General features: G+C 43.7%; 2 protein-coding genes across 9 annotated transcripts in view; one reads left to right on the forward strand and one right to left on the reverse strand.

Moving 5' to 3' along the window:
• GAS2 (growth arrest specific 2) overlaps positions 1–3,007 on the forward strand; it is a 95,749-nt gene extending 92,742 nt beyond the window's left edge. For all 6 annotated transcript variants that reach the window (XM_029583004.1, XM_029583008.1, XM_029583006.1 and 3 more), the window contains one exon: positions 2,446–3,007. In XM_029583004.1, coding sequence (XP_029438864.1) covers positions 2,446–2,664 — 219 coding nt within the window. In that variant the 3' untranslated portion in view covers positions 2,665–3,007. The remainder of the gene's footprint in view (positions 1–2,445) is intronic.
• Positions 3,008–7,514: 4,507 nt separating this feature from the next.
• SVIP (small VCP interacting protein) lies at positions 7,515–14,688 on the reverse strand. 3 transcript variants are annotated; one of them, XM_029582405.1, is made up of 5 exons: positions 14,621–14,688; positions 13,369–13,509; positions 10,698–10,748; positions 10,237–10,353; positions 7,515–8,031 (listed from the first exon to the last, which is right to left on the reverse strand). In XM_029582405.1, exons 2-5 carry the CDS (start codon positions 13,429–13,431, stop codon positions 8,017–8,019), a joined length of 246 nt encoding a protein of 81 aa, XP_029438265.1. In that variant the 5' UTR covers positions 13,432–13,509; positions 14,621–14,688; the 3' UTR covers positions 7,515–8,016. The 3 variants fall into 3 exon arrangements, with proteins under 3 accessions (XP_029438265.1, XP_029438264.1, XP_029438263.1); XM_029582404.1 differs by having other exon boundaries at positions 14,604–14,688; XM_029582403.1 differs by lacking the exon at positions 14,621–14,688 and adding an exon at positions 14,337–14,383 and having other exon boundaries at positions 13,369–13,869.
• Positions 14,689–14,691: the final 3 nt, after the last annotated feature.

Raw genomic sequence — 14,691 nt, forward strand, 5'->3', positions numbered from 1 at the left:
AAAGCATTTGGTCTTGACTTATAAAACGTAAAATGGATTATGGGTCCCCAATGTTGTGATCCGAGGCAATGAAGTATGAATCATGCCTGTCCTTGACTCTCAAAATAACTTTCTGCATCTATCTGTTTTGGGGAAAAAAAAAGTGAGCTCAGTTAAGATGACAAAGCAATTCTTCTGAAAGTCCACCCCTCTCTGGGAGCTCTTACTTTCACATGTAGGTTAAAAGCAATTTCAGAGTTTTTTTTTTATTTACTAATATATATCTATATTAAGATATGATAAAGGATTTAAATTTTGGTGAGGGGGGTTAGAAATTTCAGTTGGTGAGAGGTAAGGAGAGGATGTTTGATTTATAGTTATCTTAAGTCTATGATATTTATTTCCAGGCCTTGAGGAATGCAACTGGTCAGCTCTTCAGGAGATCCCAATTGAATGTGTCAGACAGATTTGCATGCACACTGCCTCAATTGTATGCAAATCTATTCCATGCATATACATTAGGGCTTATCCTAAAAACATGACCCTTTTGATGCTCTCATGGACTGAAAGTGAATACCACAATTTTAACCTACATTGTGTTGTGATACTGTTTAATTGCTTGCGCTGTTACTGTATAGCATTTTGCAAGCCACCTTGCTTGCCCTACAGAAAGATGGGGTATAAATAATGAAAATGTATTTAATCCATTGTTGGCATGCTATACAGTTAAGAAGACATTTTACAGAGCAAAGAGATACTGTATAATCTGGGTTGATGTAAATTTTTAAAAACACGATTGACTAGTGTCCTTATGGATTTAAATTATAAACTGTTAGCGTAAGAAGGATGTGCAGATGAAATTGCCAAATCCTTGCTAATAAGATTTTTAAAAATCTATAACGCACAGCTCACAGTTCCATCCCGATTCTATTAAAAATGCCCAGCAGCAGCAGTTGTTCTCCTGGATACACGGGGGAGACTGAAAACCAATCATAGCAACAGACAAAAGAGAGACCTTGCAAATTGCTGTTCTACGGATGAACCCGAGAAATCTTTTAGGTTTTGATCAGGTCATGCTTCTCACGTATGATTCAGTGACAATCAAACTATTTGGTAATTTGTTTTCTCCCCTTGTGTTCCTGGGGAAAATGACCAGATTTCCCTATTTCATTATATATATATAATAAAAAAGTGTTATCCACACTGACCTATTGTATAGGAAGAAAAGGGCTGTAAGACTTTTTTAAATAAATAAAAGCATTCTGTGCAGGAAAAAGTCCGCTGCATGTTTTAGGGAAAAGGTTTTCATTGCAGGGCCTGCTGATTAAGAAGCATTAGGTCTTGACTAAGGCTGTGATTTTTGTCAAGGACTCTTAAAACGGGCATTTTATGTCAGAGAGGACAAATTCTGGCTTTGAACAGTTCCTATGTAGATCGTGTCCCTTGCGTTGTTGGGTGTCAGTTTGTAATGACATTCCAGCTCTGCATGAAGACGCCCAAACCTAGGAGGATTTTCCCTCCCTCAATCAGTGTGAGATGCCACCATGCGCATACTTTGTTGGATTGAAGGGAGCTATGATTTAGGGAGAGTTCAGTACATCATGTAGATTGGATTTTGCTGTTTACCTGCAAAACCCTGCCCATAGAAAAATCAGGTGCAAAGTTCATGAGTCCTTTATGCCAATGGGTATTTTCAAAGGGAAAATATTGTATCCATTAGAAATTAGCTAGAAGACTTTGCATCTGGGCGGGCTGTTTCACAATTGCCCCCATGCTGCATTATTTAAATAGCGAATAATGCTATCTAAATGATTCAGCTTCCCTAAACCAACACTAGCTAAAGTAGTCAACACTCATGTTATGCTAGAAACTTGACCTCTGCTAAACTGTCAGCCATGTTGTGTTTTCTGAGGCACGAGCTGCTGCCCTCTAGTGGTTATTATTTGCATTGATCTTGAAATTATAGTAAATATCCAAGTCAGGTTTTCTATTCCTGTTGGGAAAACAGTGGTAACGGGCTCACTATTTATTACTTTATGTAATACTTGTCTGTTTTTGTTTGCTGGTTTCTTTATGCATTTGAATCCTAAACAAAGATTTATTGGTTTTCCATCCTTTAGGAGAATGTTGTTGGACCTTGCTAGATATTGCTTGTGGTTTTTGGAAATTTAAACAAACTGAACAGGAAAATGAGTGAAACTTACTGAATAAACTTATAGCAAATTGCATTTAAAACTGATTTCAAATCTAGTGCTTCAGAGCCCTAACTGGTTTGGTTTTCAGGAGATCCAGAATGAATATTTAATGGACTATGTTTGTTTGCTTGCTTGTAGATCCAGATTCCTTTGCATGTTTTGCTTACACAAAGTCAGACCCATTGGGTGGTCTTATGGACTGGTTTGGAAAACACCACCTATACTGAACCACACTTCTGATCTAAGCTTGCCCTGGTGTTTTCTTTTTCAGATGCTGCACAATAAACATGTAATGGTGCGGGTAGGAGGAGGTTGGGAGACCTTTGCTGGGTATCTGCTGAAACACGACCCATGTCGAATGCTGCAGATCTCTCGGGTGGATGGCAAGACATCTCCCATCCAGATCAAGTCTCCTACACTCAAGGACATGAACTCGGACAACTACTTGGTTGTCTCTGCCCATTACAAGTGTAAGCGGGAGATAAAGTGAGCAGAGCTTGTTGTTTCTTGCAGACTTGTATTCACAGGGCTCCAAAAACGGCTTTACTGTCGTACATTTTGTTCACGGTGAGTTTAAAAAAAAACCCAAAAAGCATAATTAGACCTAACCTGATTAAAGAGCTATGATCTTGGACTGTAGTACTATTTATTTTTTGTAACTTTATAGCAAGACAACCATTATTGGTTAAGTACTAAAGGCAGACATTAAAAATAAATGTACTTATTATTCAATTTTCTATTCTTTAAATAGTTGCAACTGTTATTGATATGTTCTGCCCATAAAATGGACCTTATAAGCAGTATAATAAAGCTTTTTATATGGAAAAAACCCCCCCAGAGCTTTCCACACTTGCATGTATAAGAATCTCTAGTCAATGTACAGTATCTGTATACTGTAAGGTAATGGGTTCACGCTGGTGTGCTTATGTACATTATAGCTATTCATGTGTGTATACACAATGTCACTTCACACACAAAAATACACTTTTGGTTAAAACATTTTTAAGAGTGCACATTTAGTTTAAGCAGTATCTGCAGTAAAATTCTATTTAAGTTAACAAAAAAACCCAGCCCAACTCCTAATTAGATTTTTTTTGTGTGTGTACAGGGCATTAGTATATTTACTGTATGAATAATTAGTCGAGCCTGATTTCCTCCTGCCCCCCCCCACCCCAATGGGGGGAGGGGAGGGGAAAACAACCTCATAGTAGAGACACATTTTAGTACTCTGTGCCCAACACCCCACCTGAAGCTGTCATTGCCTCCCTGTGGATAGGATATGAAGGATCCTATGGGAGTGATACACACATTGTGCATAGACTGTTTTGGGGTATGTGGACAGGAGCAAAAGATGAGTTTGTGTAAATCCTGCCTTCCCTGGTACCTTTTCATTCATTGCCTCTCCTCAATCTACTAATGCTTGGTTGTCCTAATTTTAGGCTCTTGATTGTCCTGTGCAAGTAAACTATTCACTGCACACTTCGATATTTGGGTTTGTGGCATTATGCAATATTTCAAGGCACTCTTCTGGCTTGCCTGTGTCCCTCCAACTCTCGGAAAACCTTTCAGGGCCCACTCGCTCGCTGAGGACCTTGCAAGAGCTCCATCGTCCTGAGCAAGGTAGCAATCCGGGTTGATGTGTTGGCGGAGGTACCGTGGCTCTGCGTGATCATTCAGTGCCCTTCTACGCTAAATGTTTTTGAAAATGCAGTTCTTAAAACTAAAGGAGGGTGCAAGGAGGAATTTGTGAATCCCAGATCAGTTCTAATGGGGGTGGAGTGGGAGGAGAGAAGGGTGAGAGGAAACGCATGCAAAATGAAGATTATTTTCAAGACTGGCTTCTGCAAATGTAAAGCTGCCTGTTAATGGGTTGATATGGTCATGCAGAACTGTGAATATACTTTTCCTAAAAAACTGCACATAGTACTGGGGCTCTCTTACTGCAGGAAAGGGCAAGTCAAATGCAGAGTTACGTCCGTGCCTGTGCAGGCTCCATGTTTGGTGAACACACAATGGTTGGTGCTACAACAATCACCCAGCCTTGACCTCAAACCCAGGAATGTGTTTTAGCACAGAGCCGGTGTCGTTCTGAAATATAAGCAACGGGGGCTCGCGCCTTCCCCTTGAAGATCCATGGATGGGGTAAAGTGTTTGCGCAGACATGTGGCCAAAGTTATGAAAATACAAACCCATGTGGAGGAGTAAGAAATTGCATCAGGCTTAAAAAAAAAAAAAAAGTCTGGGGAAACAACGGCATGGTCATGGTTTATAAATGTAAATTAAGCCAGGTCTGCTCTGTTTGACGACACGGTCTTGTCCCTCCCTACATTGCTATCCCTGAACCACAGCCCATGTTGGGGCACTTGTAGACTACAAACTGAAGTGGTTGAGCTGCTTGTTATATGTTGACATGTGTGCTGCCTTTGCACCAGATTATGGACTGTCTAAAAATCTTCATTAAAATAAGCCGACAGTCGCTCAGCAGCGCATGGTTCGGAGGGAGGTATCTACAAAGGATACTAATGATGCATTCGAGTTAGGGCTTCCCAATACTGAGGTTCCAATAATAAGAAAAGTAGTTTCTAGAATTAAAGCTCACCTGAGCTAAAAGTTTCCAATTTATTCCTGTCAACTGAAAAGCAGAATGTTGTTACAACCAGTTTGAAAGTTTGGATGCTAATGCCAGAAGTCTAAGAAGTAAGATGGGAGAACTAGAATGTATAGCAGTGAATGATGAGATAATTGGTACCGTAGAGACATGGTAGAAAGAGGATAACCACTGTGGTAGTGCTATACTGGGTATAAATTATATTGCAATGATAGAGAGGAGCAACTTGTAGGTGGGGTGGTGCTTTATGTCCAGGATGGCATAGAATCCAACAGGATAAAGATCCTGCATGAGACTAAATGCACAATTGAATCTTTTTGGGTAGAAATCCCTTGTGTGTTGGGGAAAGAGTATATCAGTCTGAGTATAGTACCGTCCACCTGGCCAAAATGATGAGCCGGACAGTGAAAAGGGTAAGAGAAATTAAGGAAGGTAGCCAAAGTGGTAGTGCAGTGATAGATTTCAATTACCCCAATATTGACTGGGTAAGTGAAACAGCAGGACATGCTAGACAGAATAAGTGACAGTGCTACGGAGCAATTGGTTCAGGAACTGATGAGAGGGAGCAATTTTAGATCTAACTCTCAGTGGAGGACAGGATTTGGTGAGAGAGGTAATGGTGGTGGGGCTGCTTGGCACTAGTGATCATAATATGATCAAATTTGAATTAATGACTGGAAGGGGGACATTAAGTAAAGCCACAGCTCTACTACTAAGCTTTCAAAAGGGAAACTTTGAGAAAAAAAAAATTGAAAGGTGCAGCTACAAATATATATGTATTTGTATATAATTCTACAGTTCAATGTATATAATCCACCCAGTTCTCCTTGTATATAGTTCTCCCAGTTGCAGTTTATGATATCTACTTACCCTTGCCTGTTCTATGTCAAATGCATTACAAGTGTAAGTTAGTTATACTGTAAACAGATATGATATCATTGATGAATGTCGGTATATAAAAACCAATAAATAAATAAATGTTAAGTGTTAAAAAAAAACAAAAAACTAAAACATTTTAGAGGCACAGTCCAGGTGTATTCCCCACATGAAGGAAGGTCAAACAATTACCAGCATGGCTAAAACGTGAGGTGAACGAGGCTATTTTAGCCAAAAAGATCTTCATTCAAAAATTGGAAGAAGAATCCATCTGAAGAAAATAGGATAAAGCATAAGCACTGGCAAGTTAAATGTAAGACATTGAGAAGAGAGGGTAAGAGAATTTGAAAAGAAGTTGTGCATAGAAACAAAAACTCATGAAAATTTTAAAAAATATATCTGAAGCAGAAAGCCTGTGAGGGAGTCATTTGGGACCGTTAGATGATTGATGGGTTAAAGGGGCTCTTAGGGAAAATAAGGCCATCGTGGAAAGACTAAACAAATTCTTTGCTTCGGTGTTTACTGAAGAGGATGTTGGGGAGATACCTGTTCTGGAGAAGGTGTTTAAGGGTGACTATTCAGATGAACTGAACCAAATCAGGGTGAACCTGGAAGATGTGGTAGGCCTGATTGACAAATTGAAGAGTAGTAAATCACCTGGACCGGATGGTATACACCCCAGAGTTCTGAAAGAACTAAAAAATGAAATTTCAGACCTATTACAATTAATTTGTAACCAATCATTAAAATCATCCGTTGTACCTGAAGACTGGAATGTGGCCAATGTAACCCAGATATTTAAAAAGGGCTTCATGGGTGATCCGGGAAACTATAGACAGGCGAGCCTGATGTTGGTACTGGAAAAATTGTGGAAACTGTTATAAAGAATAAAACTCCATGGGGAGTTTGTTTGAAAATTAGCTTGGCGTTTCAAAGCTGCACTCTACCCGCCCTGCTTAGTTTTCTCCCTAGGAGATGAATTGTTGCCTTTTTGCTTTCTCTTTCAAACCGGTTCACTCAACTTCTATGAATACAAATCAAACTCTGGTTTATTCCTATATGTAAAAATATAGTTCTGCAACAGAAGTGAGACACAGGCTATTCATGTAAACTCTTTAATATATCATAAAGCAGCAGTGCTAGTTGAAAAATTATAAAAGTAAAGTGGAAGCTTAAAGTTTTCAATGAAAGAAACACTGCCCTCTTGTGGTATAAAAAAATCATGCATTGTATCGTTCTTAATTTTACTAGATTGAGAAACACGAGACAAGCAATGGAGCATTGTAATCTAAACAAATAGCAATTTGTGAAGTACAATCTGCTGCCCTCTGATAATGCAACGGCTGCAGAAATGCACGGAAAGTGGTGAAACTCAGTATTGAAGGCACTGGGTTGTCAACAAGTCCAACATAGATGCTTTAACCTAGAAAACAGTATTCCCTAGAAACATTTAAACACTACTTATAAAGGGCAGTAAAATATCTGCTGCACCATCTGTAAATAAAAGCTGCAGCTCTGCAATGCAAAGGCGCCTTGTGGGCACATTCATTTGGGAACGTGCATCTTCCTTTCACAATCGCACTTGCTGCTGTAAAACCTTGCTTTTCCCCTCTTATCCTTCTGCTGTTTCCTGTTTGCTACAGCTGCGCAAGACAAAGATATTTCAAGTTACATGGACACTGGCCACCAAGTGCAAGGGTTTATTTTTTTTTCTCCTTCCTCCTTTTTGGAGGCAGCTTTAATGAAACGGGGCCCACATATACTTCCACGAAATTATAAACCAAAGCATTTTATGGAAAACTATTTTTATTTTTTTTTTGGCAAAACTAGCTACATTTACCAGTTTTTTTTTTTTCTGTCTACACAATCTCTCCCCTCCACCTTTTGTTTTTTTTCTCTTTCAACTGGTGAAATCTCAGAATTGTGGCAAGCTGCACCGTGCTCTGAATTTACACAAAAATTCTTCCCTTAAAATGTATGGAGAAGAGTTTTCCAAATTTTGGTGAACGTCAACACAATAAAATATTGGACTCTCTCCTGTACATCTTTAACCTTCTTGGAGCCCCGTTTGTACAACACAAAAGCCACACCAGTCCATAATTTAAAATAAGGGACACACTCTGCTCATTATTATTTTACAAGCTTAGGTTTGTTGTATTAACATATTTAAGGACACCCACGCACTCCATGTCTGTCTTGAGCATCCGTCCTGCTAAGGGGGGGCCAAGATCTGGATCGCTGGATGCAAACTTCAAAAGCTACACATCACGCTGAAGAACCGCGGAGCAGCTGCAAGTTCGGTCACCTTAGCCATTTGTCGTCTTCCCTTCAAAACGTTTTTCTCCTCTGTGCCTGTCTTTATCCAACCTGCCACTAGAAAGACAGAAACAAAGTGAACCCAGATCCAGCCTTTCAAAGGAATGAGTTAAGCCCTGCTAGAGTTGTCGGACCATGTAGGGACCAGTCTTTTGTGGCTAGGGTTAGTTGTAGGTCATTCCAGTGAGAGCTGTATGTTTCCTCACCTCTGGCGTCTCCCTCCTCTGCCGTATGTGTGCACTTACTGCAGAGCAAAATCCTTCCCGCGGTAGCGTCTGCCGAGCGCTGTAAGGTAGATCCACTTGGAAGGTTTTGCTCTGTGACCACGTTAACTGGCACTTCATCTGGTAGGGGGGAGGTTGTTTTGGGTGCCACGTTTCTAATCTTGGACTCTAGCAGATGTTGGGTTTTTTTTTTTTTTTTGCTAAACACACAGCATGTGTCTGAGTGACTCGGACCACGGAGGAAACGTGCGGCTACCACAGTGACTGACCTTTATGAGGATTTATGGAGCTTTAAAACGTTTAGTACTGATCTCCTTATATGTTGAAAAATAATTCATGACCGTGGTCCCGTCCTCTATGACAGGAAGGGTGGAGTGGCTCGAGCAGGTTTCTCCGTTGCTGGTGAGAGGCCTCTTTCTGTAGCAGGAGCAGCACAGTGCGGCCGATTTCACTGCCCAGGACGGGAGCTCCAAGCTGCAGACGGCCATCTTTAAAGCAAGGTAGCTTGCCGGCCCTCCCTTTCCCAGAAGTGACCTTGACCTCTGCTGCCTATTCTTTAAGTCCATTAATTTTATATTCACTCTGTCCTGTCTTTGCCTCTTTTTTTCTGGCTTGCGTCCCCTTTGATTTTGCTTTGCTGCTACAGATCTTTTATTTTTTTTTTTTTAATAAGGCAGCCTAGGAGGCATCGGAAGAGCAATGCAGTGAATGGTTTGAGGAAAAGTCTGCTCCAGGACAGTGCCTGCTGCATGGCGAGGGGCCTAGGACATAAAGGTGCACCTTTTGAAGGCCAAATTTATGAAGGGTTGAGTCAACCAAATTTAGGGACTAGAAACATTTCAGGCAGAAACGTTTTGCTAACTTCAATTACACACACAAAAATCAGATTTTGTGTTTAAACCTCCCACCATCGTATTTTTCTCTGGAAGAAAAAATCTGTTTGCATCTTTTAGTCTATCCTCGTTCTGAATCGGCTAGCTCACAATCTCACTGAAGAGAAAAGGGAAATAAGAGAAACCCTGAAGCTTTCATTCTTGGTGGGATAAACTGTTATAGTTAGAAGTTAGAGAATGGTAGCTAGGGCCCAGGGCAGTTTCAAATTTCCTTTTGTTAAGATTAAAAAAAAAAAAAAAAAAAAAAAGACTTGTTTCTGCTTATTTCTTATTTTTGGCCAGGTGAAAAATATTTCAAATTGTTAAATATCACGGCCGTCGGAAGCCATTGGATTGGACTGGTGTGACTGCGGCATCACTGAGCTGCAGGTCTGTGCCAGCTGCATCAAAGTGTGATCTGGGATTCAGCCCGGGACATGAAGCCTACCTTCGTGTTGTCAGCAAACTGCAGCCCTGCCAGGGATCCATCCGGGAAGGCTTATGATGCCCCAGCAGGAATCCCAATTGTACAGTGGGAGCAAAAAATGACAGCTGTGTTGCATGGAGGCTTCTGGCTCATTGGCAAATGGATCCAGACTGAGCCAGTTTACTGTGCAGCTGGATGCCTGAGGGCTGATTTTTCGAGGAACTGCCTGTATTGGTCATTATCGGGATTTGTCCCAGGAAATAATCCCCCAAAAGTGCATGGCTGCATGAAAAAGGCAAATCGCCCTGTCTGTGAAATGAACCCTACCAAAGCCTTTGATTGAAAAGAGAAGAATTATGGGCTGCAAACCACAGGTACTTGTGCTGTTTCAGTATGAACCGCAGTTTGCTGTAACATCTTCCCCCTCCTGCAGTTTATGGGCATCATGGGATGGTTTAGAAAAGATGCAAACAATTGCATAGCCACCCTAATTCTTAGGGAGAATTTTTCACCCTTGGGGCTCTATTTTGAGGAATCGTTAGACGAGATGCAGCCCTTATCCAGTCAGACCTGGTTATACTGTCCTTGGTTTGTCTAGAATTCTTGGTCTGACTAGCAAATTTCCTAAGGCATCTGTAACCCTGATGGATTCGGGCATCTGAAACCAATGGCACTTGAATAGCACAGGGACTTGCTAATTTGCTCGTGTTGCTGCTGTAAATGTAATTTTTAAGCCTACCCGAAGCCCTACTCCTCCACCCACTGATCCTGTATTAGACGGCAACTTCTTTACGTCTTCCTGCTTCTTTTTCATCTGCTCCACGGACCGAGGGTTCTTAATGCCTCGAGAAGATGCCTTCAGAGAAACAAAGCAGACACAGCAAGAAGTAAAAATCAAAACTGTTTTCCATTTCCCCCAAGAAAACGTGAGTGCATCCTCCTTCCCCAAACGTTCTAATCTGTCTGGTCTGTCCCTCTCGACTAGACAGTAAGCGCCATAGGTCTGTACAGTGCTATGTCCACCTGGTAACAATAGATAGAGGACCCTTAGTAGTAAGACGTTTTCTGCACATGAACACACAGCATCCAGTTTAGACAATTAAATAACGAACACTGCAACCAGGTGAGCAGAAATGACATTGGAGAGTGCCAGGGCATTCTGGTATTCTATGCTGGCATTTCATGTGTGCGCGGCCTTACCTCCAATTGTCTCTTTTCGGCTGCTTCTGCAAGCTGTTGCCTTCTCATTTCCTGAAGAAAAGGTAAAACAACCAGAAAGACACATTCAAAAGGCTGCATTGCACTCTTCTGCCAATATAATTGTACTCTAACAAATTTCATGAAATTGTGAAGAGAGGATGTGGGCCACGCAGATTTTAAAAGCTGCTAGTTATGTGTATATGTGCGTGTGCAAGCTTAAAAAAAGAAAAAAGGGGTGGAGCCAAGTTATACACACAAATCCATATTTTAAAAACCAGAGGCCGCAGCTGCTCCTGAGGAGGTGCAAGTCTGCAAAAACTACTTTTTAGGACTAAGACGACACGGTGAGGGGTCCGGGAGGGCAGGATGAAGAACCAGAGGGTCTAGATGACCTTGGGATAGACTGGGCAAACTGGTGGACTACTTCATAAAACTGGGAATGTACTTCGCGCATGTGTTAAAATCTACTTAACCTGCGCACGTTAAAGCCGACAAAGTCCTAAGGAAGATATGCAAAGTGTGATTGCTTGAGTAATGGCTTAAAATTAGGAGCACACGTGCATGGTAGATGCAGTTTAAATCATACGCAGGCAACTGTGTGCATGCTTTCAAATTCCAGCAGGATGTCTGCTTGTGCGCCTATGAATCTGTGTGCCCATGTGCTTGTTCTAAAGTTACCATCCCCATAAGCTCTTCCCATCCCCTCCCTTCCTGTTTTTGTAAGCCATAGGGCCTAACTCATGTAACACACATCTTATGCCCGTGCGTAACATTTATAGAGCAGTTAAACCTCACAGGTTTGTAGTGTGCAGGATGTCATGCCAGTGTTGCAGCCTACTCTGGCACGGCATTTTACTGAAGAATCACTGGGCTCGGATTTAAATGGTCATATGTCCGTTAGGTTTTTTTTTATTTTGCAAGTAAAAACTTTAAAAATTATTAAATGGCCAAAAGTGTAGGTACTTAATACAAGCAGCAGCAATGAAAAGCAACCCGACCACGAACTTAATTTTTTTTTTAGCAAACGAAAGAACTTAGCTTGACCATGAATAGAATGTGAAATTACAATTTTTTTTCATGCACACCCCAGGAATATAGCATCATGGAGAAGAGATAAAAGATGAGTTCCCAAGTACGGAGAGGTGAGGGGATATGCAAGGGCAATGAAAGTGGTAGAAAAGTGGCGCAAATTATTTGGGAGCAATATGAGCATAGGTATTATGTAATTTTATCTTGTTAAATAGAAACGTTTTCCTAACAGTTTGTTCATGTTCCGTGCAACTTCCAGTCTGAGCTACAGAAACCTCCTTGCCCCTACCATGGATGGCATCTGCTTGGCCAAGTTCCTAATCAAACCATAAAATGCTGTCCCTGCCATGTTAACTCCTGGGCTCTCTCCCATGCCTAGCGTTTCCTCCTGGAGCTGATGGAGCCATTTCACTAATGCCCTAGCTACCTGGGCCCCCAGACATGGCTGCGGGCAAGGACAAACTGGCTGGCTCAGAAAAGCTTCCGCCTTTCTATCCTGTGCATCTCCTAAAGAGGTGGCCCCCGTCTGCAGGTATAGCCATCTTTTGTGACACTGCTGCCACTGGGGTGTCTCCCGGTGCTATCTTCAGATGCCTATCTAGCTCCCCCTGCTGGAGCAGGTGGAGTGCGAGAAGGAATTTGATTTCAGGGCTGAATCTGGCGCGACCCATTCTCCCTCCATCGTTTCTTTTATAGCGGGGTGGCAGGGAAAGGCTTTTGATGATCTCCTTATGCCGCTGAGGACGAGATTCCCCCTTGTGGGTCGTTTCCCCCTCCTCCTTTTCCTTGCCTGCTTCCTGCAGGTTTAATGCCTGCGTTACCTTTACAATTAAGAGGCTCAATTCTTCCTTCCTAAACAGCATTCACTGCTGCATCTCCCCCCTTCATCCCCCTCCTCCTCAACAGGCGATTCCTGCGGGAGATCCAAATCCCGCGTCGCTCTCCAAACCTCTGGGAAAGGGCAGCGGGGCGAGGGGAGCTTCCTCCGTCCTGGCACAGGTTGAGAGCCTCTTGGGGGCATCACTTCCCGAGGTACATTCTAGTGCAGCCCATTTGGCTTTTACAGTGGAGCTAGACACTGGTGCCAAGCAGTAGCAGCAGACAGTATCAGTGAGTGGGTGTCCTAGAAGATTTAAAGGTGATGAACCTTAAACAAGAAATCCCCTGTTCATTCTCATGGTTCATACTGCACTTTGTATACAAACGCTGAAGCCTTTTTACACTGATTTTCTTCAAGCAGGATCTGGCAACATGGCCACTGCTCCCTTAAGCGAATTTAGCAATTGGCCCAGACAGGCTGCTACAGCCCAGCCAAGCACCGAGAATTTAACACATTCCTGTCTACAGGGCTGCTGTCGAGCCACATAGCTGAATAGCAAACATTTTTATCTTCATAAAACAAACAAACAAACAAAAAAAAAACACAACAACATTATATCCAACAAGTTAAACACGTAGCTCATCTAAAAAATCCCTAAAATCGGTGCCAGTTCTCCCCGAGCTGCATTAAGGACAAAGCTGCATTTATTTCGAGGTGATGTTTTTGTGCTAATTAGCCTGAGCAGGGTCAGCAGTGCTGGGCTCGGGTGCACCTGCTGCTGGGATGGGGTGTAGGGGGTTAATAAACCATCACTGTACTTACAGGATCTGGAGTCTCCACCACATCATCCTCTGCTCCCCCCAGACAGGGCAGGCACATCCCCATGGCCAGGGGCCCGAGCCGCTCCTCCCTGCTCTGGTCGCAACAGCACGAAGGGCAAGCTCCAGCTGGACCGTACACTGTCTGGGAAAAGAAGAGGGCAAGCAGAAACAGAGCTACAACTGCACCCCCTCCCTGTCAGCAGAGTTTGTTGCTGCTAAAAGCGGACTCCCTTGTTCTGAACGGCTAATCCTGCCGCTCCCTGCTCTCTCCTAATGCCACCTCCTCCCAGCCCTGTGCTGCTAATCCTGCCTCTCCCTGTTCTCTCCTAATGCCACCTCCTCAGCCCTATACTGCCCGTGTTGTCCCTCCCTGCTCTCTCCTAATGCCACCTCCTCCCAGCCCTGTGCTGCTAATCCTGCCTCTCCCTGCTCTCTCCTAATGCCACCTCCTCCCAGCCCTGTGCTGCTAATCCTGCCCCTCCCTGCTCTCTCCTAATGCCACCTCCTCCCTGCCCTCTCCTAATGCCACCTCCTCAGCCCTATACTGCCAGTGTTGTCCCTCCCCACTCTCTCCTAATGCCACCTCCTCCCAGCCCTGTGCTGCTAATCCTGCCCCTCCCTACTCTCTCCTAATGCCACCTCCTCCCAGCCCTGTGCTGCTAATCCTGCCCCTCCCTGCTCTCTCCTAATGCCACCTCCTCAGCCCTATACTGCCCGTGTTGTCCCTCCCTACTCTCTCCTAATGCCACCTCCTCAGCCCTATACTGCCCGTGTTGTCCCTCCCTGCTCTCTCCTAATGCCACCTCCTCAGCCCTATACTGCCCGTGTTGTCCCTCCCTGCTCTCTCCTAATGCCACCTCCTCCCAGCCCTGTGCTGCTAATCCTGCCTCTCCCTGCTCTCTCCTAATGCCACCTCCTCCCAGCCCTGTGCTGCTAATCCTGCCTCTCCCTGCTCTCTCCTAATGCCACCTCCTCCCAGCCCTGTGCTGCTAATCCTGCCCCTCCCTGCTCTCTCCTAATGCCACCTCCTCCCAACCCTGTGCTGCTAATCCTGCCCCTCCCTGCTCTCTCCTAATGCCACCTCCTCCCAGCCCTGTGCTACTAATCCTGCCCCTCCCTGCTCTCTCCTAATGCCACCTCCTCCCAGCCCTGTGCTACTAATCCTGCCCCTCCCTGCTCTCTCCTAATGCCACCTCCTCCCAGCCCTGTGCTACTAATCCTGCCCCTCCCTTCTACCTCCTCCTCCCAGCAACCTGCAGCTCGTGGGTGCCCGCAGTAAGGCTTCTCCTGATTGGAGACCACAGAGAGGGCTGCGATTGGCCGT

This window comes from Rhinatrema bivittatum, chromosome 17, assembly GCF_901001135.1.
Source record: "Rhinatrema bivittatum chromosome 17, aRhiBiv1.1, whole genome shotgun sequence".
Taxonomy (NCBI): Eukaryota; Metazoa; Chordata; class Amphibia; order Gymnophiona; family Rhinatrematidae; genus Rhinatrema; species Rhinatrema bivittatum.